Source organism: Fragaria vesca, linkage group LG6 (assembly GCF_000184155.1).
Source record: "Fragaria vesca subsp. vesca linkage group LG6, FraVesHawaii_1.0, whole genome shotgun sequence".
Taxonomy (NCBI): Eukaryota; Viridiplantae; Streptophyta; class Magnoliopsida; order Rosales; family Rosaceae; genus Fragaria; species Fragaria vesca.
Genome location: NC_020496.1, coordinates 20,062,189 through 20,085,390, shown reverse-complemented (window position 1 = coordinate 20,085,390; position 23,202 = coordinate 20,062,189). Strand labels below are relative to the sequence as shown.

The 23,202-nt window shown below is 38.3% G+C and overlaps 1 protein-coding gene, 1 non-coding gene and 1 pseudogene across 3 annotated transcripts in view; 2 read left to right on the top strand and 1 right to left on the bottom strand.

Moving 5' to 3' along the window:
• LOC101308890 overlaps positions 1-2,085 on the top strand; it is a 3,706-nt pseudogene extending 1,621 nt beyond the window's left edge. The window contains exons 2-5 of the transcript XR_184960.1: positions 1,098-1,211; positions 1,391-1,556; positions 1,726-1,881; positions 2,040-2,085. The product of XR_184960.1 is annotated as a WD repeat domain-containing protein 83-like (transcript). The remainder of the gene's footprint in view (positions 1-1,097; positions 1,212-1,390; positions 1,557-1,725; positions 1,882-2,039) is intronic.
• Positions 2,086-4,393: 2,308 nt separating this feature from the next.
• Positions 4,394-6,604, top strand: LOC101313326. The gene is made up of 2 exons (XR_184961.1): positions 4,394-4,872; positions 6,189-6,604. It is a non-coding gene; the product is annotated as an uncharacterized LOC101313326 (transcript).
• Positions 6,605-7,423: 819 nt separating this feature from the next.
• Positions 7,424-9,386, bottom strand: LOC101301988 (polyphenol oxidase, chloroplastic-like). Its single transcript, XM_004303349.1, has one exon. It carries the CDS (start codon positions 9,384-9,386, stop codon positions 7,575-7,577), a length of 1,812 nt encoding a protein of 603 aa, XP_004303397.1. The 3' UTR covers positions 7,424-7,574.
• Between the last annotated feature and the right edge of the window lie 13,816 nt (positions 9,387-23,202).

The following is a 23,202-nucleotide window of genomic DNA, read 5'->3' as shown; positions in this document are numbered from 1 at the left end:
AAACTGAAAATAATATTTGAATCTCAAATGTTTTATTTCTTCAAATTATTTGAAGTGTTACATTTGTAAGAATAAGGCAATACTTGATGATTTGGTTATGAGAGTTGCCCCGTGCTTCATTGAAGAAGTATTATGTTTTCAACACTTTTTTGGAAGAAATATATATACACCACTGGTGTCCAAATATGAGTGGACTTTTGTTTGGATATTTGGTATGCCTCTGTTACAACCTACTATCCTAATACCAAAGTTTTTTTTTTTTTTTTTAAGAAGCTAGGAATATAGGCGGTATCTTTCTTCTTTTCATTTCGTGATAAATTTTCAAGTGGAATTGGAATTCTTTTATCCAACCAAGCATATTCCAGGATGATGTTTTGTTGCTCTTTGGGTTTTGCTTAACTATATGGGAGATACAACTCAAATTGTTCTTATCTTTGAGATAGGGGTAACATGAAGTTGGACTATCAGATACATACCTCATTTATGAATAATTGCTCCTGTAGATATTTCTTATGCTAAAAAATTGTTTTGATACACAGCTAAATCACCCCTTTCTGGAACATCATTTCTGTGCTAAAAAAACAGGGTTCAAAATGTGCCTGGCCTTATTTCTTATCTTTTTTCTAACTGATTAATTTTTCAAGATACTCTTAAATGTTAGTTTTTTCTTTCTCTAACACAAAATATAGGAAGTTGGTGTTGAAATGTGATTCTCTTTTATTCATCGAATTATGTATAGTTTTTTTTCCATCTGATGGCAGACTGAAATATATCTGCAAAGAAGTATAGTAGTTGTGGACTTAGTAAATAGTCGAATATAGTTACACCTTTTCTTGTGTTTACTAAGAGGCTTCATTTATTGTTTCATCGGCCATCTGTTATGGAATGTACTAGATTTTACACTAAGTTTGTTCCAAGCGCCCTTGTTTATTCTAAAAATTTAACAAATTATGTAATGTACACCTTTCATCTAATAGCAGAGTCATTAGTATTAATGTCACCAGTTGTGTTATGCTGTTGCACCTCTTTATTATTGGGGCTTGACATTACATTGCTACTCCTTTGCTGAGTTGTGACTGAATTTTCTTCTGCGGCAGGATATGATTTCAGTGGTTGATGAAGATGCATCCCCCCACAAGATTAGGATCCTTTCCCTTGGATTCGAGTTTTAATGAAGAAAGGAAATCCATTTTAGATACTAACAAATCAAGGTCTGTGTTTTTTTTTTTTTTTTTTCACTTATCAATTTATCATAGCCTCCAAAGATTTCAACATTCCTAGTAAATGAAAAATTCATAATGAATAAATTACAGCAACTCTTCAATTCTTTGAATATAAAATGACCCAAGTTTTTTTTTTTTGTTTTTGTTTTTTTTTTTTGTTTTTGCAGTCTGATGGTGTCTGTTCAAGAGAGAGGACGACTTACTTTTCAGAGAACCCTATGCTTGGGATGCAGAGAGGAAGATGAGGTCAAATCCATATTCTGTTTCCCCGCACATCCAAACCTTGGTATCCTCAGAAAACATCCGTTTTACATCAAGTATGCATCAGTCTAGGTAATAATCTAATGACTTCAAGTTCAGTCACGATCTAGTTGGGTGTCTTAGTTTGAGGCACTCGTTATGAACATTAACAAAAAATTATTGGATTTTTTATTTTTTGTTCTGATACAGTAATTACGAGGCAAACTAATTTAATTCACTTTACCAATTTACATGTTAGTAGTTCAGCTATTGTTTGTTGGACTTTGGATTAATTGATGAAGAATGACAAGTATGCATACACCATGGAGCTGTTTTTGGGGCATGCTGGAGTGATGAAAGTATTGAGTATTTGTGGCCTCAAGAACAATGGGATAGTGACTGCACCAAAAGATGTATGGTAATCTTCTAGCATAGCTTTGTTTTCTATCACTGGTTTAAGATGGTGACTGATGGTGTGTGCCCCTAATGTCGTCCTTAGCCCCCGTCTCACTCTGTCATTATCTGTATAGTTAATACATGGATACTGTCTTATACATCCTATCGTTTTTTTTATAGTTGCAGGCTTAAGAAAGTAGCCAGCCGGGACATTGTGCTCCACCTGGTTTTATATTGTGCAGCAAGTACAGAATACCATGGATTTGAATGAGTACAGAAGGATACCTCCTCCAAAAGGTTTACAAACTGAACTCTGTTTTATGTACCTTTGAAGTTTTAAGTTTTTGTACATACTTGTTGATATTTGAAAACCTTTGTAGTTTCCGTGGTAATTTTGCTTCATTTGTTTGATCACTTATTTCCCAGGTGGATTGCATTCAGATACCGGACATCTGGTTTTCTGACGGATGCGTTGAATGAATACCTGAAGGTTTCTTGGTCATGAAATTTGGTGCAAGTGTTTCCATTCTATCGGTGGCCAGGGGTGCGCGACCAAGAAGGACATTTCCTTGTACGTATCATTTAACTTTCAGAGTCGCTCGCCGGCAGAGTAGCAATAATCTGTTTGTAAATTTGCATTGTCTTCTGTATTTGTTATAAGATTTTAAGTTGTCATCAATTCATTATTCAAAAAAAAAAAAATTGCGGCTTTTTATATTTTGGGAGAGAGGATATCTCTATTAATTAAAGTAACTTGTCTTATGGAACTGCCATGGTTAAATTTATCTTAATCCTCATAAATGCCCTATAGCAAATCAAAAATATATAAAAGAAGGGTAAAAAAGACAAAATTCAATAAAAAGGATTACATGGATAAAATTTCAAAATAACAGTTATGCGTTGATTAGCAGTATCTCAAACGAAACTGCACCTGTCTCTTCCTCCTATTTACGTGCAAGTATATCTTCTCCACTTTTTACATTTGCTAAAACTGCTCTTCCTTCTCTGTCAAAACTGCTCTTCCTTCTCTGTCAAAACTGCTCTCATGCCTTCCTCTCAGGTAACAAATTTCTTCTCTCCTCGATAATCTGATGGATGAAGGCTGATCTTATGTAACAAAAATAATATTGCAAAAGGAGAGAGATCGAGGGAAGGCTACCAGATTTGATAACTAAGCATGTTATTCTTTTGTTCAATTATTGGTTTTACACACTGACTTCTGGGATTTTTGTTTTCCTGTTTGTTTACACACAAAATATCATGCACAATTTAATGGGAAACAAATGGGTGTGCTTGATATCAAGAATTCGTTTTTTCTAACCTTCAACCAAATTTTTTCCTTCTTTCCTTTTTTCAGGTTTTCATTTGCGTGCAGCACTCAGACCATGTTCATCACTGAGGGTATAACCAAAGGTTCCTCACCTTCTCATATCTTTGTCTTTGTACGATTTCAAACTAGAAAAAAAAATAAAGGTTTTGAAATCTAATCTACCAAATCAAAATAAAATAAAGATAAAACACTAAAGGATAGGAGATCAGGTTTCAAATTTCAAACCAATGAGGTTGTTCAGTTCATTATCACTACCTTTACCATTTGCAAGCTTATCTTCTTATTCTTTACGTATGCTAACTGCTCACATCCTCAAAAAAGAAAAAGAAAAAAGAGGAAAAACTGAATTGTTCATCTTCTGCTCTCTGCTTATTGCTTTCAACATAATCTGATGTCTTCTTTTTTTTAGGAAAGATTTGAAGGCTTGGGATTCCAGTTGGACGAAAAATTTGATTTCGATTTGTTTATGTTACAGACGAGCAGCCTTGCCATCAAGCTAGAAGGCCTTTGTCAACGTGCAAGGAACGGAAGGTGGTGATCAAGGTTTAAGCCTTTAGTTGATACATTGTTCATATTGACAATTTTTGCACATATTATGGCTTTTAGTTGTTTTACCATAGGCTAATTGCACCCACAATGCAATTGATAAGGAGAAAGAAAAAAAAATGAAAATTATGATACGTTATTATCTAGATACCTTCTATAATTTTGTCAAGGTAAATATCAGCCATCAGAGATGATCAATGAATAACAATATTAAACGTACACGTGAGAACGGCCCTTTCGCAAACGCGATCGCGCGTGCAGGAAGGCTAGTTGGAGCTTATAAGGTTTTTCAAAATACACAGTTTTTTTCCCCTTTTTTGGTAACCAAATCTAGGATGTCTGGGCTTCTTTAATTGTTGGGCCTCCGGACCCGGTCCAAAGAGCGAGGTTGTCCCATCCGGGTCATGATATAAGCATTTATGACCTTTAGGGTTTCCAAAAACTGTTGCTAACAAAGAAATCAAAATCCAAAAGCTGCAAAATGGACTTCTTCCTCGGCGACGATCAAGAAGAAGTTGCAGAGAACCTTCCCGGCGTCGGTCAGGGTGGTGGAGGCGGCGGAGGTGAGGGAGGTGGAGACGGCGGTGGCGGTCAGGGAGGTGGAGACGGCGTCGATCACGCAGATCTGGTAGATCGGGTAATGCAGATCCTCAACATGTTGCAGCACGCGACGCAAGAAATTGTGGCGGGGCAGGAGTGGGTCTCTAACGGCAGGCAGCTGATCGGAAACCTACCGGGCCTGCCGGCGAGGTTCACGCGCGCTCTGATGGGGATTTATGAATCTCAATTTCAGATCCAACTGTGCCTTGGGCAAATCCAACTGGCCATTAATGCGATCGAGCCGATGTTCCAGGCGCCGGTGATCGAGCCATTTCCGGATGTGATCGCATCGGTGGCCGAAGCACACGACGTGATCAACGCAGCTCTTGTGGGCCTTCATAGCTATTTGCTGGTTCTTGTCAAGGCCCAAATCCATGCTGAAGCCCAGGCCCGAATTCAATTGGGATTGGGTCTCTTTCACCTTGCCTTGCGTCACTGCCAAGAAGCCTTCTCCATTTTCGAGTTCCTTCACGATGGCCACGACTGGATTTGGGGAGAGGCTAACGTGCAAGAGCAAGCCTAGAGCGTCTCTCAAGGGTACTCTTTCTTTCTCAGAATCTTTGATATTTTGAGATCAAATTTACATGGATATTTGGCCTTTGATATTGTTAGATCATGTGATTACCCTGTTATGTTTAACATAGTTGATCTAAACTGTTGCTGCTGCATAATATGTGACCAAGATTCGCTCCAAGAAAATATGTAGATCATAACATGAGGATGTTTCATTGTTAGTACAATCAAGCTGCCTGTAGCTAAGAACTTTTAACAAAACCGTTGCTACTGCTGAAAATGTAACCAAGATTTGCTCCAAGAAAATATGTAGATAATAGCTTTACGATGTTTTTTCACTTTTAATACAATCTTGCTGCCTGTAGCTAAGAATGTAGACCATAGCTAAGAATGTAGCTAAGAAAATATGTAGATCATAGCTTTACAATGTTTCATGTTAATATAATCATAGCTTTACCATGCTCCAAGAGAATTTGTAGATCATAACTTTTGTCCACCCTCTTAAGCGTTATGTTGGCCATACTAGTCTGGAAGCGACTTGGATTTTGAGGAGGAGTTGATGACCTTGTGTCTGATATCCTCGAGAGCGAGATGAGAGGCTTGCTTGAGCAGGGACTGTCAGAGAGTAAGCACCCTTAATGCAGCATCCCTTGATGAGCATGTTACTCATCGTTCACCCCATAGTTAGAAGTTGGAAACTCAATGTAGAAGTCCTTAGGGTAACACAAAACTAGTATTGAGAGGATGGTTTACCATAACACTAAAAATACCCAATTTTAATGAGGTACCTGTCAAACCTAGTGACACTGTGACAGCAGCATGCAACTGCTCCAGCCTTTCCAAGCTTATGAGATTTCTTGTTCATTTCAGTACGTTGGTGCCTTGGTGGTATCCCTGTACATGTTGTGTTAGGGGCAATCCCCATGATATGGCGAAATTGGTAGACGCTATGGACTTAATTGGATTGAGCCTTGGTATGGAAACTTACCAAGTGATAAGTTTCACATTCAGAGAAACCCTGGAATTAAAAATGGGCAATCCTGTGCCAAAACAAGGATTGCCTTTCTTTCTTTTTTTGTTTTAATAAGAAGGGAGCTGAATGTCATCATAATTTCACTATATGCCTCCTAGCATATAATACAAGGGCTGATAATTTTATGATAGGCCTCTCCTATAGTATATAATAGAAGGGGTTTTACTTTTTTTTTTGGTTTTCTTATAACCTGGAAATATCTATAATGAAACTGCAGAACATATTTTGGTGGTGTACAAGAATTTCATATAAAAAGCTAATTACTATGCTTGTACCTTTTTTAACTGACTGCTCTTTCCTTTTTCAGTTGCAAAAGGAAACGGGTGTATAGTGGCTGGGAATGATCATGTCTAAAGTGGCAGCTGAAGTACCAAGTGTAAAGAAGACTTAAAGTAGGCAAGCATTAAACCATTTGATTTTATTTTTTTTTGTTCATAAGCAAACAAAGGAGCAACAGCAAACGAGGAAGATCACAACTTAAAACCTCTAGGACCATGATTACTGTTCACTGATCATGATTAAACCAGATGATTACTGTGCTGTTGGTTTATTACTTTAGTATCTAATCAGCATATGAGATACTATTACTTCATGATCTTTGTATGGTTTGTGTTGCGGATTGATTACTACTGTTCCCTGATCATGGTTAAACCAGATGATTACTGTGCTGTTGGTTTTTTACTTTAGTATGTAAATCAGAATACGAGATACTATTACTTCATGATCTTTGTATGTCTGTGTTGTGGATTGTTAAGGATCTTTGTATTGTTTGTGTTGTGGATTCAACTTGAGCTCTGCATTTTCTACTTATTCCTCCCTTCAAGGTTCTGTTGAATATGTTTCAGTGTTGATAAACTTGAGACCTGATTTGGCAGTCTATAAATCATGACAGGCCTTGCTAGGTTCTTGTTTTGTTTGGGGTAGTTTAGTAAAGGCCGATTCCTAATTTGTTGGTCTGTAAACGATGATGCGCCTTGCCGGGTTCTTGCTTCTTTTTTTTGGGACTTCAGTGAAGGCTGATATTATTATAGAAGGCTTTACGTGTAGATTTATTTAGCATCCTTAGTAAAGGCAGAATAGGATGTGCCGATTTGGGACTATAAGGAACACAACTACACAAGACACACACCACAGACGTGTGGAAATTGATTTTTAAAAAGAGTGGGATTTTTTTTTTTTTTTTGTATAAGGAGAGTGGGAAGTCATTTTCTGGTAGAAGTTGGTGGCTTTACCATGATCTGTCTCTTTCACTGTTCTGTTTTTTTTATTGTCTATTTTCGGTTTTCGTTATCCAATTCGATTTCTAGGGAGTTTTGGATCAAACAAGTGGAGGACATGAACACCTTGATTGGTTCCCCGATCAAAAAAAGGATAAGAGTGACAAAGAAAGCCAAAGAAAAGATGAGATTCTAAACAAGTGGACTGGTTGTCAAGATTATAGATGCAGCCAACAAAACCTTGATCAAGCTTTATGATATTTTTCGGAACTTGATCGATCGTATGGAACCCCATCACCAATTCACCGTATCACAACATTTTTACAAAAATAAAAAATGTATCTTTGTTTGTTGATGATAAGTAAAGAAGAACATTATCTTTCAAATGGTACGTACGTTCAAAACTCATCACCAAATTGAAAGATGAACGACATACACAGTTTACGTACATATATAAATAGCAAAATTAGGCTTGCTTAATCAGCAAGAAACTCAATTTTGATAGTGTCAATCTTGAGAGACTTAGTCCCATACCTCGGCACCAAAGTCACCACCACACTCTCATCATCTTCAGCCCCCAAATCCTCCAGCAAGTCCGTTAATCCCAACCTCAGGCAACTCTTGGTCTTCTTCTTCTTCTTGTCCTTATGCTTGTGGGGCACGTTCACAAAGCTCCCCGCAAACTCACTGTCGTCGGGCTTCCCCGGCTCATCATCGTCTTCCAAGTCATTCACGTAAACATCAAACTTCACTGCCGTGTCTTTCTCGAATTCGATCCCTCCGATCACTAGTATCTCCTCCTCGTCCTCCTTCTCCTTCTTGCTCCTCTTCTTCTGCTTCGGTCTCTTTACCACCGTACTAATCTTCGAGTCCAACTTTATGGGAAAATCGCCTCTCCCTACGACCTTTGGTCCGGACGTCGCTGCACGCGCCACCCCAACTGCCTTAGCTGTTTTCGCAAGCTTCGACCTACGCGGTGTTGGCTTGGACGTCAACCATGGAATGTCCACGTCTTGATACACATACCCTAGCTTTTTGGAGTCAAGGCAGTCGCGTACCTTCACGCGCACTAGTTGCGCATTCTCGTCGTAAAATAGAAACCCTGTGTCCAACCAATCTGGATCTGTAATATCCTTATTAGTAGCACCCAAAGTTTTCCATACACTCCACATCCTATCAACGTTAGAATGATGTGAGAAGAAAATAGGGTCTCTAGCTGCAGAGTAGAAGTTCCCCATGTCCTCGTAGTTAGGTTGCGTGTTATCACCGGTCCATACGTGGACAGGTCCGTGAGGAGTTGACTCGATTGAGCCGGAACCCGGAGATGGATCGGTGCCAGCCCTATAAGCTGTTCCAAAGAAGAGCTGCTGCTTCTTGGCGTTGGACACCATCTGCCTGTACATGATCTTCAGATTGCTCGATATTTGATCAGCCTCGGTCGTCGGCGTGTCGGTGAGGTTCCAGTCTAAGTCGAGGAGCGTCGGAGGCTGGTGGTTAGCGTTTCGGAGCTCGTTGTAGAGCGGCGATTTTGGGTCTGCGAATAGGGCTGGCAGCTTCATCCCCGGAGGAGAGTCCCAGTTCCAAAATGGCAAGGCGAAAGTGGGGTCGTCGATGAGTTTTCCGAGTATTTTCTCGTAGAAGTATAAGTAGTATCTGTGGAAGGGGTAGAAGAGCCATGACTGGTGGATTTGAAGCTCGAGGTCAGGAAAACCGACTTGATCATAAGCGCCGTCGCAGTAAGCGCAGTGAATATCGGCTTGTTGCGAAAAGCTGCGTGGATCGGAGTCGGGGAGGGCTTTCATGAGCTCAATGGCCTTGGAGTATTTGTCGATGTAGGCTTGATCGACGGCGTGAGCTGCGGGTCTGACGCGGAGAGGAGAGGAGGAAGGGAAGGTGAAATCGACTATCTTGTCAGATATTGGTGGGCAGCAATTTATTGGTGTAGCACCGGGTGGTAAATCTGCTGCTCCGCACTTGGATAAGTCTGGTGGCGCCACCGGCTTCGCAAAGGCGAAAGGGTCGGCGCTGCCAAGACCAACTCCGTATAAACCTCCCAGCCCAATGAGCACATTTCTCCGGTCTAGGTTTGTTTGATGAGAATGTTTATGTTCATCGCTAGGGTTTTGATTACTGCTTGTGCATTTGCATATGATCCTGCTACTACGTATGAAGGAAGGCTTAGAGTTCTGGACTAAGGAAATGTGGGAACTGTTCTGAGAGAGGGATGAGAGGGAATTTGAAGTGGGAATGGTTGTTTTGGTGACTAGTGGAGATGATAGAGAAGCCATGGTGATCATCTGGTTTTAGAATTGCTTATCGGGGCTTGGCTTTATAGTGAGTTGGGGTGTTACTTTTCTTTCCATTACAGATGCAGACATAAGTGTTGGCAGCCCCAAATGGTTGACAAAGAATCACTTGTCGATAAGGACCACCACCATTCATGTACCATTATTAACGTGGAGTATGGAAAGGGTAAGCTAGCTGGAGGATTCAATTCTATTGAAGGTATGTGATTATGATTTTGCTTCTCTTATTCGGGAAATTATCATTTGATCACAATCGGGATTGGAAGTTATAGTAACTGCTAGTCTGCTAACCAGAAGCTAATTAGATTCTGAATTATTAGGAGGTAATGATCTATAGGTAATTTTGCATTCATTTTGGCTAACCAAGCCTCTTTGATGAACACATAACTTCATTTTATGGCATGGTAATAGTATTTACTCATGCAGTTCGATTGTTAGGTTTATTTAGAAGCAAAGAGGGTTTTATACGTGTGAATTTTTATATTTTGACATTTAAATTGGTGGATCAATACATGGTAAGACCGTCCAACTCAATTTGATTGTTTTTGTCTAGAATTGTATTAACATTCCAAGTTACATAATATGAAATTACTCTTTGGAAAGGATTGAAATAATAAAGCCAAAGGACTCATTTAGAAGGTTCATAATTGTAGTGGTGGTAGAAGGTTGATGTCTCCAATAGTCTAACGTACGCTTGTGTATGTATAAGGTTTTTGTCTCCAATAGTTTCATGGCGAAGTTGTTTCAGACGGTGTGCATGTAAAAGCTAGATGATACGAATTAGGTGGACGTCCCGGTCTATGACTCGATCGGCAACTCGGATTGACTCGTCGATTGGAATTCATAGATTGTAGACTTTGGACTACTCAAAATGATAATTCGTTTTCTTTTCTTGCTCCACGATTTATATTCCTCTTGTCCTTTTGATCATGAATATAAATCAACAAGCTCTCCCTTTCACTTAAGTTGTCAGCTTCTACCAACTATCTAGCACTAGTCCAACGTTGGATTGAGGATTAGGAAATTAGGAAATTTTTCCCTTTTATAACTAAAAATAGAAACAAGCCATGTATATACTCTTGTGAATTGAGGATTGCAATCCTTGAAATATCCCCTTTTATCCTTTGCTAATACTAGCTAGTTTTGCAGCATGTCTCCTATGGTTGTATGATTTAGATCTTAGATCTTAATTAGTAATTGCTTGATTTGGATTCATCTTGTGTATTTGTTCCACCCTTCTTCTTCTTCTTCTTCTTTTTTGGTATTATTTGAAGACATCATTGAAGAAAAGATGAAAGCAGGTTAGAAGAGCATTAGAAGAGCAAGAACATCAAAGAAGAACAACCAATTAAAGAGACAGATTACACAAAACTCAAGAGTCAAGAACTGAAAACAAGAGCACTAAAAAATTAAACCAATATTCAAGGAGGGGGAGCTGCTGCATCAAACAGCAGGATACATAAAAGGGATCGATGATGGAGGATTATCGAACACATCCGCCGATCGAGCACACACCCTTTTCAAGCCATCGATCATTCGACGCTGCACAGCCTGCAGCTGCAATATTACCCTTTAGCATGATTTATCCTTTATCCTACAACCTCTACTATACGGTAGAAACTGCGCACTTTGGGATTTTGAAATGGTAACCGGAAAAAAAAAAAAAAAAAAAAGGTTTACATGGCACGCCTTCCATTCCAAAATCCTGATTCATATAACACAGCGGAAATGAACTGAAACAAGTTTTCTTAGTTAGGACCATCATTATTGAATTTGGTGAAGTATATATATCACGTACCTTTGTTAATTCTTCTCAATTAACAAGTATTCAACAAGTTTATTTAGGTATCAAATTCATATGTCGAATAAATGGTTGCTTACAATTCAAAGTATCTCAAGTTGAGGAAATATGGTTGCATTGAAGTTGTGACTAGACTAGCTCATTGTGTTAATGCAGGGCCTACTGTAACCAACAATGTAATTGTCAAGAGTGTCAACATATATGGGTCAATTCCGTGTGATGCTAGGGTTGTGTGTATTATTGTGTTATTAGGAGTATCAAGTAATATCCTATTGTAATTAGTTTCCTAATAGGACTGCTATATCCTGTATATAGTATCCATTCTTGGAGAAGGTTAATACATCGCAATATTCATAGTTTCTTGATTCTCTTGACTTGGCATCAGAGCCGAGATCTTTTAGGACTCGGTTGTTTTCTGATAGCAACCGAAATCGGGTGTTTCAATTAAAAACTCTTTTGTGTCAATTGTAGTATATAACAAATAAGGTTATCATTATAAAAACCGGAGATTGAGGGTACCTTTACAATTTACGTTAATTACAAAACAAGATAAAACAAAAGATAATAGTACTAGAGATATGAGGTTTTGTGATTATAAACAAGAGAAAACAAAGAAACAAAATAAAGCAGAAAAGATCAGATGGATGAGACTTTAGAGACTTAGAAATCCACCACCAAGTATGTTTCAAGACATGTTAACAACCAAAGCTTCAATTACTAAGTCGCAAATCGGTATCAATCAAGAACAAACCGTGAACGCACTGCGTAAGTCCTTATTACTTCCCTTGAATACTTAAGTAAGATGAATGCATCATTACCAAGCCTTTAGAATAACCAATCAAGGTATAGACGCTATCCTATCAACAAATTATTCTAAGCATTAAGATCAATGAAAGTTTGATTGAACAAGTATGCAAAACTAGTGTGGAACGCCTACCTAGCATGTAATCTTTTTTATTTGGTTTCACCTATTGTCTTATAGGTTTTACTACTTTGAACTAAGCCGTATTAACCGTTTAAGAGATTAAACAACCTAATTCTAGCCCCACTCACAAGTTCATAATATTCTATGTTGCGTATACATGAACATAAACAAGTAAGAGTTCTCCATAAACCAAAACCAAATAAACAATTTGAAAGACTCAATAATTCGAAACCAAGGTTCAAAACAAGATCTAAAACATTCTTGGGGCTTCAAACCTTGCCCCTAACTAAGAGAATTCAGCCACACATGGCTGCAAAATCACACAAGAAGAATAAAAGATGAAAAAGAAAAGATAATTAAACCATGGATGATGGAGAGATCAATGATGACTTGGCGGCTTCCTTATGTGAGTCTGCAACTATGGAGGTTATGATGATGTGAGATCGCTAGCCTCCTCTAATCTTCACATTCTCCCCTTCTTTTCTGTTGTGGTTAGGGTTAAGAAACCCTCAAAACTCATCTACGGGCTTGCCAATATGGTCTGAGCCTCGAAATAGAAATTTTGGTCCAAATCAGAAATTAGGGCAGACTAACCTTCGACCACTCAAACGGTCATAACGTCTTCTCCAAAATAGGTATTGATGATCGTAAAAAGGTCTGGAAAGTAGACTCTTGTAGCTTTCCAATGATATATGGCACATCTCGTGGATCGTTGTGAGCTAATCACAATCTTCTGTTGAATTTGACTGATAATTTCTGACTGATTTTCTGATTTCTTTTCTTGCATGACATGGATTATTTTTCCTTCAAGATATCTCCTCTTTCGTCTCTTTTGGGCTCCTCGGCTTTATTTATGACCTAAAAATACAAACTTAGTTAATATGAATATTGTTAAAGGAATTACATACACTACTGGAAAATAGCATTTAGGCGACGAAATTAAAAAATTCCGTCTCCTAAATGGTACTTAAGTGACAAAACAGTTTCCGTCTCCTAAGTTGTTCTTAGGACTATTTCGTCTCCTAAGAACGACTTAGGAGTACTACTTAGGAGACGAAATATTTTTACTTAGACGACGATATTTTAAAAAATAAAAATTAAAAAATTTATATGAATCACTTAGGAGACAGAACTACATTCTGTAGCCTAAGTAGAACTTAGGAGACGGAAATGTTTACTTAGGACATGGAATGTTTTTTTTAAAAAAAAAATTATGAATCACTTAGACGACAGAAATAGAACATTCTGTCGTTTAAGTTCTAAAAATTTGAGCATCCATCTTCCCGCGTAAAATTTCATGAAAATTCAAACCAAAATTTGTCAAAACATATCAATTCTTTTAAATCACACACTCACCAACATTGTCAATAGAAGGAAACCCATCTTTTCCTACAGCTCCCTCTCTCTCTCTCTCATGCCGGCCTCTCTCTCCATTCTCACCGCACCTTCCTCCGTCGCCACCTTCAACTGCACCACTCCCACCAACGCCACCTCCAAATGCCACGCGCTCATCGACTTCGTCCCCACAAACGCCACCACTCTCAACGCCGTCAAGACCCTCTTCAACATCACCCGGCCACCTCCGCGCCCTCCTCAAAGCTAACAACCTCTCCCTCTCGACCCGACCCGACTCACCGGTCCCCGCCGCCAGCAAGCTCCTCGTCCCATTTTCTTGCACCAAGCCTTAGATCTGGGTCACCACAGACACCGCTGCCGCCACCTTTCTCTCTCTACCAAGCCTTCTCGCCGACCCACCACCGTCCCTCGAAATTTCAAAGGGGTAAGAAATCAAGGTAAGTTCTTCAATTTTTCTGGTTTAATGAGCTTTGGTGATAGATTTATGTGTTTTTGTTTAATTTGATTTTGATTTTAATTTTGGTTAGGATGTGATTGGTATGATGGTGGTGGCATAGTGGTTATTTGGTACAGTGGTGGTGGTGGTATATTTGGGGCAGATTGTTGGCATGAAATTGAAAGGGAGATACTGTATTGAAGTTTACTGACCCCTAGTAGAAGTTTACTGGGACTGGGGGTCAGTAAACTTCCACTGGCTTTACTAGGGGGCAATGAATTTGTTTATTAGAGTAAGAATATGTATCTGTTGTGTATAATTGGCATGAAATTGAAAGGGAGATACTGTATTGAATTTTACTGATCCCTAGTAGAAGTTTACTAGGGGGCAGTAAACTTATACTGGGTTCACTAGGGGCCAATAAAGTTGTTTATTAAGGTAAGAATTGGTATATTGTGTGTTGTGCCCCTGAAATTGAAAGGGAGTTATTTTTGCAAGTTTACTAATCCCTAGTAGAAGTTTACTGGGGGGCAGTAAATTTTATTTTTTCCATATGCAGTTTATAAATGCAAGTTTTTACTACTTATATGCAGGATGAGAAGAAGTTCAAGACATTTATTTGTGACTTCTGAAACCTGCGGTGGTGGTATTTGGGGCGGTCAGAGTGAGTGGATAAAAAATCTGCGGTGACGTTTTTATTTTTTTAATTTTTTTTCAGCATTTACCGATGGAATTCAACTATTCTGTCTCCTGAGTGGATAATTTTTTTTATTATAAAATAAAATCCGTCGCCTAAATGCTTAGGAGACGAACGTATTCCGTCTCCTAAGAATCACTTAGGAGACGGAATTTTAGGTTCCGTCGCCTAAGTGTGGTGAGTGTCTACCTCACCACAGTTAGGCGACGGATCTTAGTCGACCGACGTTCCGTCTCTTAAGTACTTTGGAGACGAAATTTCGTCTCCTAAGTGCTTTTTTCCAGTAGTGATAGCTAAATAGGGTCGGAAATGCATTATAAACATAACACTTTGTGCTTCTATCATTTTCCGCTGCGAATTTGGCTTTTTTGGTTATGGGATTTTCTTTTCGTCACAGGGTTCTCTTTGCTCGTTGTGGTTCTCTTTGGTTGTTGTGGTTTCATTCGTTGGCGTTTGTAGAAGGTCGTTTGTAGTTTGTGAAGGTAGTTCAGCATATTGGTCTAAACCTTGTTAATTGGGTTTAGGTGGTGTTTGATTGTTACATTGGTCCAAGATGGTCAGAGACTTGGATCAATAATTGTGGAAGTGTGTTCGCGTTTGTGAGTTGAATAGTTTGAAAGAAAAAAAAAGGAAGGAAGAATGTCTGACCAACAACTCTAGTTTTGGTGACAAGCTTGATGGCACCAACTATCAGTTGTGGAAAGACTTATGAAGATTCATATCAAGGGAATGGGAAAATGGAGCTATGTTGATGGTAGTGCTGTAAAACCTGTTACTAAACCAAAAGCTGAAGAATGGGATACGACAAATACTAATGTGATGGGAATTCTTCTCAAAGTTATGACTCCGGAGATCATGCAGTTGTTTTCTAATTTTGATTCTCCCAAGGCAATTTGGGACTCGGTTGCTGCTACCTATTATGATGGGAATGACTTTGCTTGTGTCCATGAATTAAATGTGAAAGCATTCCATCTGTGACAAAGTGGACAGCCTGTGACGACGTTCTATGCAAATTTGAAAACAATCTGGCAGGAGCTTGATCAAAGAAATCCCAATCCTATGTCATGTGAAGCAGATATCACTACCTATCGAAATGAACAAGACAAGATGCATGTTCATGTGTTTCTTGCGGGTTTGGATCCTCACTTTGAAGTACCAAAGAATGAGTTATTGCGTCTTGCTACTCCACCAACATTGGAGCAAGCTTTTGCTAATTATATTCGAAGAGATGAAGCTAACAAAATAGCCACAAAAAGGTCTTCATACTGAAATTTCTTGTCTACCAATCCATGCTACACCGTCACCTCAACCTCAGATTGGGAACCCATCCCTAGTCCATCTCAAAACCAGTATCAACCACGAAATCCGAGATATCAGAATTATAACCACTACTGGAAAATAGCACTTAGGCGACGGAATTAAAAAAATTTCGTCTCCTAAGTGGTACTTAAGCGACGGAATTTTCTACTTAGGCGACGAAACAGTTTCCGTCTTCTAAATTGTTCTTAGGAGACGAAATATTTCCTAAGAACGACTTAGGAGACTGAATTTCATTCCGTCGCTTAAGTACTACTTAGGAGACGGAATATTTTTACTTAAACAACGGCATTTTGAAAAAATAAAATTAAAAAATTTATATGAATCACTTAGGAGACGGAACTACATTCCGTAGCCTAAGTAGAACTTAGGAGACGAAATGTTTTTGTTTACAAAAAAAAATTATGAATCACTATGAAAGAGAGATACTGTATTGAAGTTTACTGACCCCCAGTAGAAGTTTACTGGGGGCAGTAAACTTCCACTGGGTTTACTAGGGAGTAATGAATTTGTTTATAAGGGTAAGAATGAGTATCTGTTGTGTATAATTGACATGAAATTGAAAGGGAGATACTGTATTAAATTTTATTAACCCTTAGTAGAAGTTTACTAGAGGGCAATAAACTTCTACTGGGTTCACTAGAGGCCAATAAAGTTGTTTATTAAGGTATGAATTGGTATCTGTTATGTATTGTGCCCATGAAATTGAAAGGGAGTTATTTTTTGCAAGTTTACTGATCCCCAGTAGAAGTTTACTGGGGGGGGCAGTAAATTTTATTTTTTCCATATTCAGTTTATAAATGCAAGTTTTTACTACTTATATGTAGGATGAGAAGAAGTTTATGACATTTAGTTGTGACTTCTGAAACCTGCGGTGGTGGTGGTGGTATTTGGGGCGGTCGGAGTGAATGGATAAAAAACTTGTGGTGATGTTTTTATTTTTAATTTTTTTCAACCTTTAGCGACGGAATTCAACTATTCCGTCTCCTAAGTGGATAATTTTTTTTATTATAAAATAAAACTCATCGCTTAAGTGCTTAGGAGACAAAAGTATTCCGTCTCCTAAGAACCACTTAGACGACGAAATTTTAGGTTCAGTCACCTAAATGTCTACCTTACCACACTTTGGCGACGGATCTTAGCCGACGGACGTTCCGTCTCCTAAGTACTTAGGAGACAAAATTTGTCACTTAGGAGACGAAATAGTTTCGTCTCCTAAGTGTTTTTTTTCAGTAGTGAACCAAGTGACTTGGTACTATTGCCAGGAGGTTGGCCATACCAGGAGTCAATGTCATAAGGTCCGCAAGTTCAATTCCAACAATCCTGGTTGGAGAGGAGGAAATAACAACGGAGGACGTGGAGGACGTGGAGGTAGTGGTGGTGGTCCAAATGGCAAAGCAGCGGTCCAACTAGTGCTGGAACCTGATTTTTACGGCATTGGAGTGCAGGATCTCACAAAGGGTAATGTTTCCTTGACTAAGGAAAATCGAGGTAAAATTGGTGTTGCTTTACATGTTTCTGACTTTACTGGTGGGGACACATGGATTATTGATTTCGGTGCGACCATATGACCTATGATAAATAATTTTTTGTGTCTATGTCATCCCCTTATATATCTCATGTGTCAAAGGCAAATGGTGCATCTTTTTCAGTTTTAGGTATTGGGTCTGTCAGGTTACACCATCCATTGTATTACATGACGTGCTTTATGTACCCATGTTGTCCCATCATCTTTTGTTTGTTTCTCAGTTGAGTTCGCAAAATAAGTGCTCTGTAACCTTTTATCCCATGTATGTTGTGTTTCAGAATTTGTGCACCCGGGTGATCATTGGCAAGGGAGATTGTTTCACTTGGATTGCATGTACGCAGAGTCGATACAAACACCGGAGCAGCCTTTGGCCCTGACATTAATTTCTGATCGATTGAGTGAGCTATGGCTCTGGCACAGACGGTTGGGCCATCTGTCTTTTGGAGTTATGAAAAAGAACATGCCTTCATTGTTTTTGGGTATTGATGAGTCTAGCCTGCATTGTGAGACTTGTGCTTTGGCTAAGAGTCATTGGTCTAGTTATCCTTTGAGTTTTCATTCAAGTACTATACGTTTTGAATTGATTCATTCGGATTTATGGGGTCCTTCCAAAAATTCTACTCTTTCAGGAATGCATTACTTTGTGTTATTCATTGATGATTTTACTCGTTTGTCTTGGGTGGTATTATTTAAGTCAAAAGATGTTGTGTTTTCTGCCTTTACGGCGTTTCATAAAGTTATTTGTACTCAATATGATGCTCGTGTCAAAGTCTTTCGTTCAGATAATAGAGGAGAGTTTGTTAATCATTCTTTCCATGAGTATTTTCAACACCATGGAATCATACATCAAACTTCGCGTCCATAGACACCCGAGCAAAATGGGGTGTCTGAACGTAAGAATCGTCATCTCTTGGACATGGCTCGGTCTCTTCTCTTAAGTGTTAACATGTCTAAGTACTTATGGGGAGAGGCCATGTTGTGTGTGTCTCATCTTATCAATCGTCTTCCGGCAGCTCCTCTTCAAGGTCGTGTTCCACTTGATGTCTTGTCTCAATACGTTCCTATTCCATCGTTAAACACTCTTCCTGCTCGTGTCTTCGGTTATGTCGCTTATGTTCATCAGTATAAAAACCAAAGGTCAAAATTAGATGCTAGAGCCCTTAAGTGTGTTTTTGTGGGGTATGGTTCTCACCAAAAAGGTTATAAGTGTTATCATCCTCCATCCCAAAAGATGTATGTCACTATGGATGTTACGTTCAGTGAGGAGATGTGTTATTTTTTGCCTTCTGCGACACCTCATCAAGGGGAGAAATCTTATTATTATGAGGATTTGTTCATTGAGAACCAAGTGTCCGAGGAGTCAACAAGGATAAATTATAAGGATTTGTTCATTGAGAACCAAGTGTCTGAGGAGTCAACAGGGACAAATTTGGACACAGAACATGGAAATAAAGGCAAGGACCAACCAACTGGTCGTCTTAATTGCAACGACCCGTCGTCCACTTTTGTTGTTCTAAGCGACGATGGCAGAAGGCGGCGACCGACTTGTTGCCCTACTTTTGTTGACGATCGGACGACACCTCTCAGCGACAGTCAGACAATGGAGTCCAGACATGAGAGCGGCGATCGGATGATGGAGTCCAGGCATGAGAGCTGTGGTCGAACAAAGGGAAAATTGGCGGACGACGGCCTGACACAACAACAGTCGGCCGACCTTGAATCCAATCCTTGCGTCGATGGCGACAGTTCTGTTCGGAAAGGAAGATTGGGTATTGATGGTGATTGTGTTTTGGGCAGTCGTCCGGCTCTTACTAATCCAATCATTAAAGAAGGAAAAGATAAGAGATTGTCAGGTGTTGAAGCAGAAGAATCTAATCAGGCCAAAGTAGAAAAAAATCGTAGAAATTGGAGGCAAAGTAGTTTGCCTCAAAATTCCATTGATCTTCTGAACCCAGTTGATTGGTCTCAAAGCAGTAACTATTCTGAAACAGTAGTCTCTCCCTCGCCTGCTTCATTAGTCTCACCTGCTCAATCATTACCCGAGGTAACTTCTAATTCTTCTTCTATGTCTGTTAATATGCCTACCAAACAGTTGCCTAACCGTGTCACTCGTGGTCAACCTCTAAAACACTATGAACCTACTCTAAGTGCAAAAGCTAGATATCTTGTTGCTAATTATGTGTCAACCCATAGGTTGTCTAAACCATAGGTTGCATGTGTGAATCAATTGTCTATTGTGTCTCTCCCTAGTAAAGTGCAGGATGCAATGCGGGATGAAAGGTGGATGCAAGCAATGAAAGTTGAGATGGATGCTCTTGAAAAAAAATTGTACGTGGGATTTAGTGACATTACCACCTGGGAAGAAGCCAGTTGGTTGTCGATGGGTTTATATTATGAAACATAATTCTGATGGTTCGGTAGATAGGTACAAGGCAAGGTTAGTTGCGAAAGGCTATACTCAGAAGTATGGGGTGAATTATGATGAAACGTTTGCACCAGTGACCAAAATTAACACAATACAAGTACTTTTATCACTAGCTGCTAACCTTGATTGGCCTTTGCAGCAATTTGATGTTAAAAATGCTTTCTTGCATGGTGATTTGCATGAAGAAGTCTATATGGATCTGCCTCCTGGATATGGTACTTCCACCGGAGAACAGGTGGTGTACAAATTGAAAAAGTCTCTCTACGGTCTAAAGCAATCACCTAGAGCGTGGTTTGGACGATTCTCTATGTTCATGAAGAAGATCGAGTATCGACAGAGTAAGTCGGATCACACTTTGTTTCTTAAGCATCGGTGTGGAAAGGTGACAACTTTAATTATTCATGTGGATGATATGGTTGTGACAGGGGATGACAGTGAAGAAATTCAAAGGTTACAAAGTCAGTTATCTTCTGAATTTGAGATGAAAGATTTGGGTAGTTTGAAGTATTTTTTGGGAATTGAAGTTGCTCGTGGGAAAGATTGTATTGTGCTAAGTCAGAGGAAGTATGGCCTGGACTTGTTAGCAGAGACAAGCATGCTCGACTGTAAACCGGCTGATACTCCTATTGAACAGAACCACCAGTTAGCAGAGTATTTGGATCAAGTGCCTACAAATAAAGCGTGATATCAGAGGTTAGTTGGCCGGTTGATTTATTTGTCTCACTCAAGACCAGATTTAGCCTATGTTGTTAGTGTCGTGAGTCAGTTTATGCATAATTCTAGTGAGGCCCATATGGATGTTGTATTTAGTATTTTGCGGTATTTAAAATCTGCTCCTGGAAAAAGGATTAATTTTTTCAAAACACAATCACTTGGATGTTTTTTAATACACAGATCCCGATTAGGCAGGTAATATTACAGACCGTAGGTCTACTTCGGGCTATTTCACATTTGTAGGAGGTAACTTGGTTACTTGGAAGAGAAAGAAGCAAAATGTAGTAGCTCGTTCTAGCGCTGAAGCAGAACATAGAGGGATGACTCAAGGACTTTGTGAGATGTTGTAGTTGAGACATCTATTGAGAGATTTGGGGTTTAAGCAGAGGAGGGCAATGCCGTTGTATTGTGATAATAAGGCTGCAATTGAAATTGCTCATAATCATGTTCAGCATGATAGAACGAAACATGTGGAGGTAGATCGACATTTCATTAAAGAGAAGTTGAATGCACGAGTGATCATGTTTCCCTTCGTTCCTACCGATGAGCAGTTGGCAAACATCCTTACAAATGCGCTATCGAGTAATGCATTTTATGACTCGCTTGACAAGTCGAGCATTTGTAATCTGTATGCGCCAACTTAAGGAGGAGTGTCAACATATATGGGTCATTTCTGTGTGATGCTAGGGTTGTGTGTATTATTGTGTTATTAGGAGTATCAAGTAATATCCTATTGTAATTAGTTTCCTAATAGGATTGCTATATCCTTTTATATATACTCCATTCTTAATTGGAGAAGGTTAATACATCGCAATATTTACAGTTTCTTGATTCTCTTGACTAAGAGCACTTTGCAATTTCCTTTTCATCTATTTTCATGTCCAGGCCATTGCACCTGGAATTTGAAAAGCTCTTTTATTCATGTGGACCATGCATGTTGTGGTGGTTATTATGGACACCTAGATCATAGAAATGGCTAATTTCTGCATCTTATTCCCTGTTACGAAATTCATGATTTCGGAAGCACTTTCATAAAATGATATTCCGGCAAGTTTCTTCAACTATATTTTTTGATCAATGAATTGGCCGTTGTCTCATGATCCAGCAGCTTTGACACTCTTACTCCTTTGCTTCGTCTTCTGTAGGATAGGATTGATTGTTTGGTGAAGAAGCAGGCAGTGGAAGACAATTTTGAACCTACTTCTAACAAATGGTGGGCTTTTTGATAAAAAAATACAACATCTCTTCTTATAAATTTAGGCATAATTGCCAATTTGATACCCTAACTTTCACATTAGTGTCATTTTGCTACCCAAGCTTTCATTTCCGCCAATTTGCTACCCTAGCTTTTCATAATTAGCCAATTTGCTACCCTAATTATTAAATCTGCCAATTTGTTACGCTTTCATCAAATTTGCTACTTTAGGCTTTCAAGATTAACTAATTTATTTATTAAAATTTCAATATCGACCAACTTTAACCTTTGATTTTCAGAATTAATTCATGTTTGCATGTTTGCATGAAGAAATGAACAAAATAAAAATACAAAATGGTTGCAAATTGGCTAATTTTGAAAATATAAAGTAGCAAATTGGTAGTAATAATAGTTAAAGTAACAAATTGGCTAATTATGAAAAGTTAGGGTAACAAATTGACTGAAATGAAAGTTTGGGTAACAAATTGACACTAAGGTAGCAAATTGGCAGAATAATAGTTAGAGTAACAAATTGGCTAATTATGAAAGTTAGGGTAATAAATTGACTGAAATGAAAGTTTGGGTAACAAATTGACACTAATGTAGCAAATTGGCAGAAATAATAGTTAGAGTAGCAAATGACTAATTATGAAAAGTTAGGGTAACAAATTGGCTAATTATGAAAAGTTAGGGTAACAAATTGGCTGAAATGAAAGTTAAGGTAGCAAATTGACACTAAGGTGAAATGTAGGGTAGCAATTTGGCTAAAAAGCCATAAATTTAACAAACAAAAAGATTGTACTCCTAGCTATAAAATGAGTGTGGCTATTGGAACCTCCAAATTTGCTCACTTGACCTCACTCTGACCTCACTCTATTATGAATTATTAAATGACATATATATTCTCTTACACAATGACTATTAAGGACACTAATTAAACAAAAAGTAATATTACTAAACTTTTTAATTCAATAATAATGAATTGCATTTTATTATTTTTTGTATTGATTTTTATTTTATAGTTTTACCACATACTTATTAAAGCATTTATATATTTATATTATTATACATGTCATATGCATGCATATACAAAGTGAAAAGATATTTTTACAAAAATTATGATCTATTAATTATTAAAAATAAATAAGTATTAAAATAATTTATCATCATGAGGTATAAAAACAAAAACAAAAAACTTACAAAAAAAATTTATATGTAAAACAGAAATATAAAAGAAAAAAAATATAGAATAATTCATGTAAAAACATTATTTTGATGATCGATATATAAAAGTTGAGACACAACCCTTGTTCTTTTTTTTTTTAATTTTTTAAGAGTATAGTATTCTACATGATTCGAATGAACTTTTCTTGAAAATTGATAGTTATTTCTACAATTTGATCA

Coding starts and splice junctions, on each gene's coding strand:
- LOC101301988 (XM_004303349.1), bottom strand. CDS start 9,386: ATGGCTTCTCTATCATCTCCACTAGTCACCAAAACAACCATTCCCACT.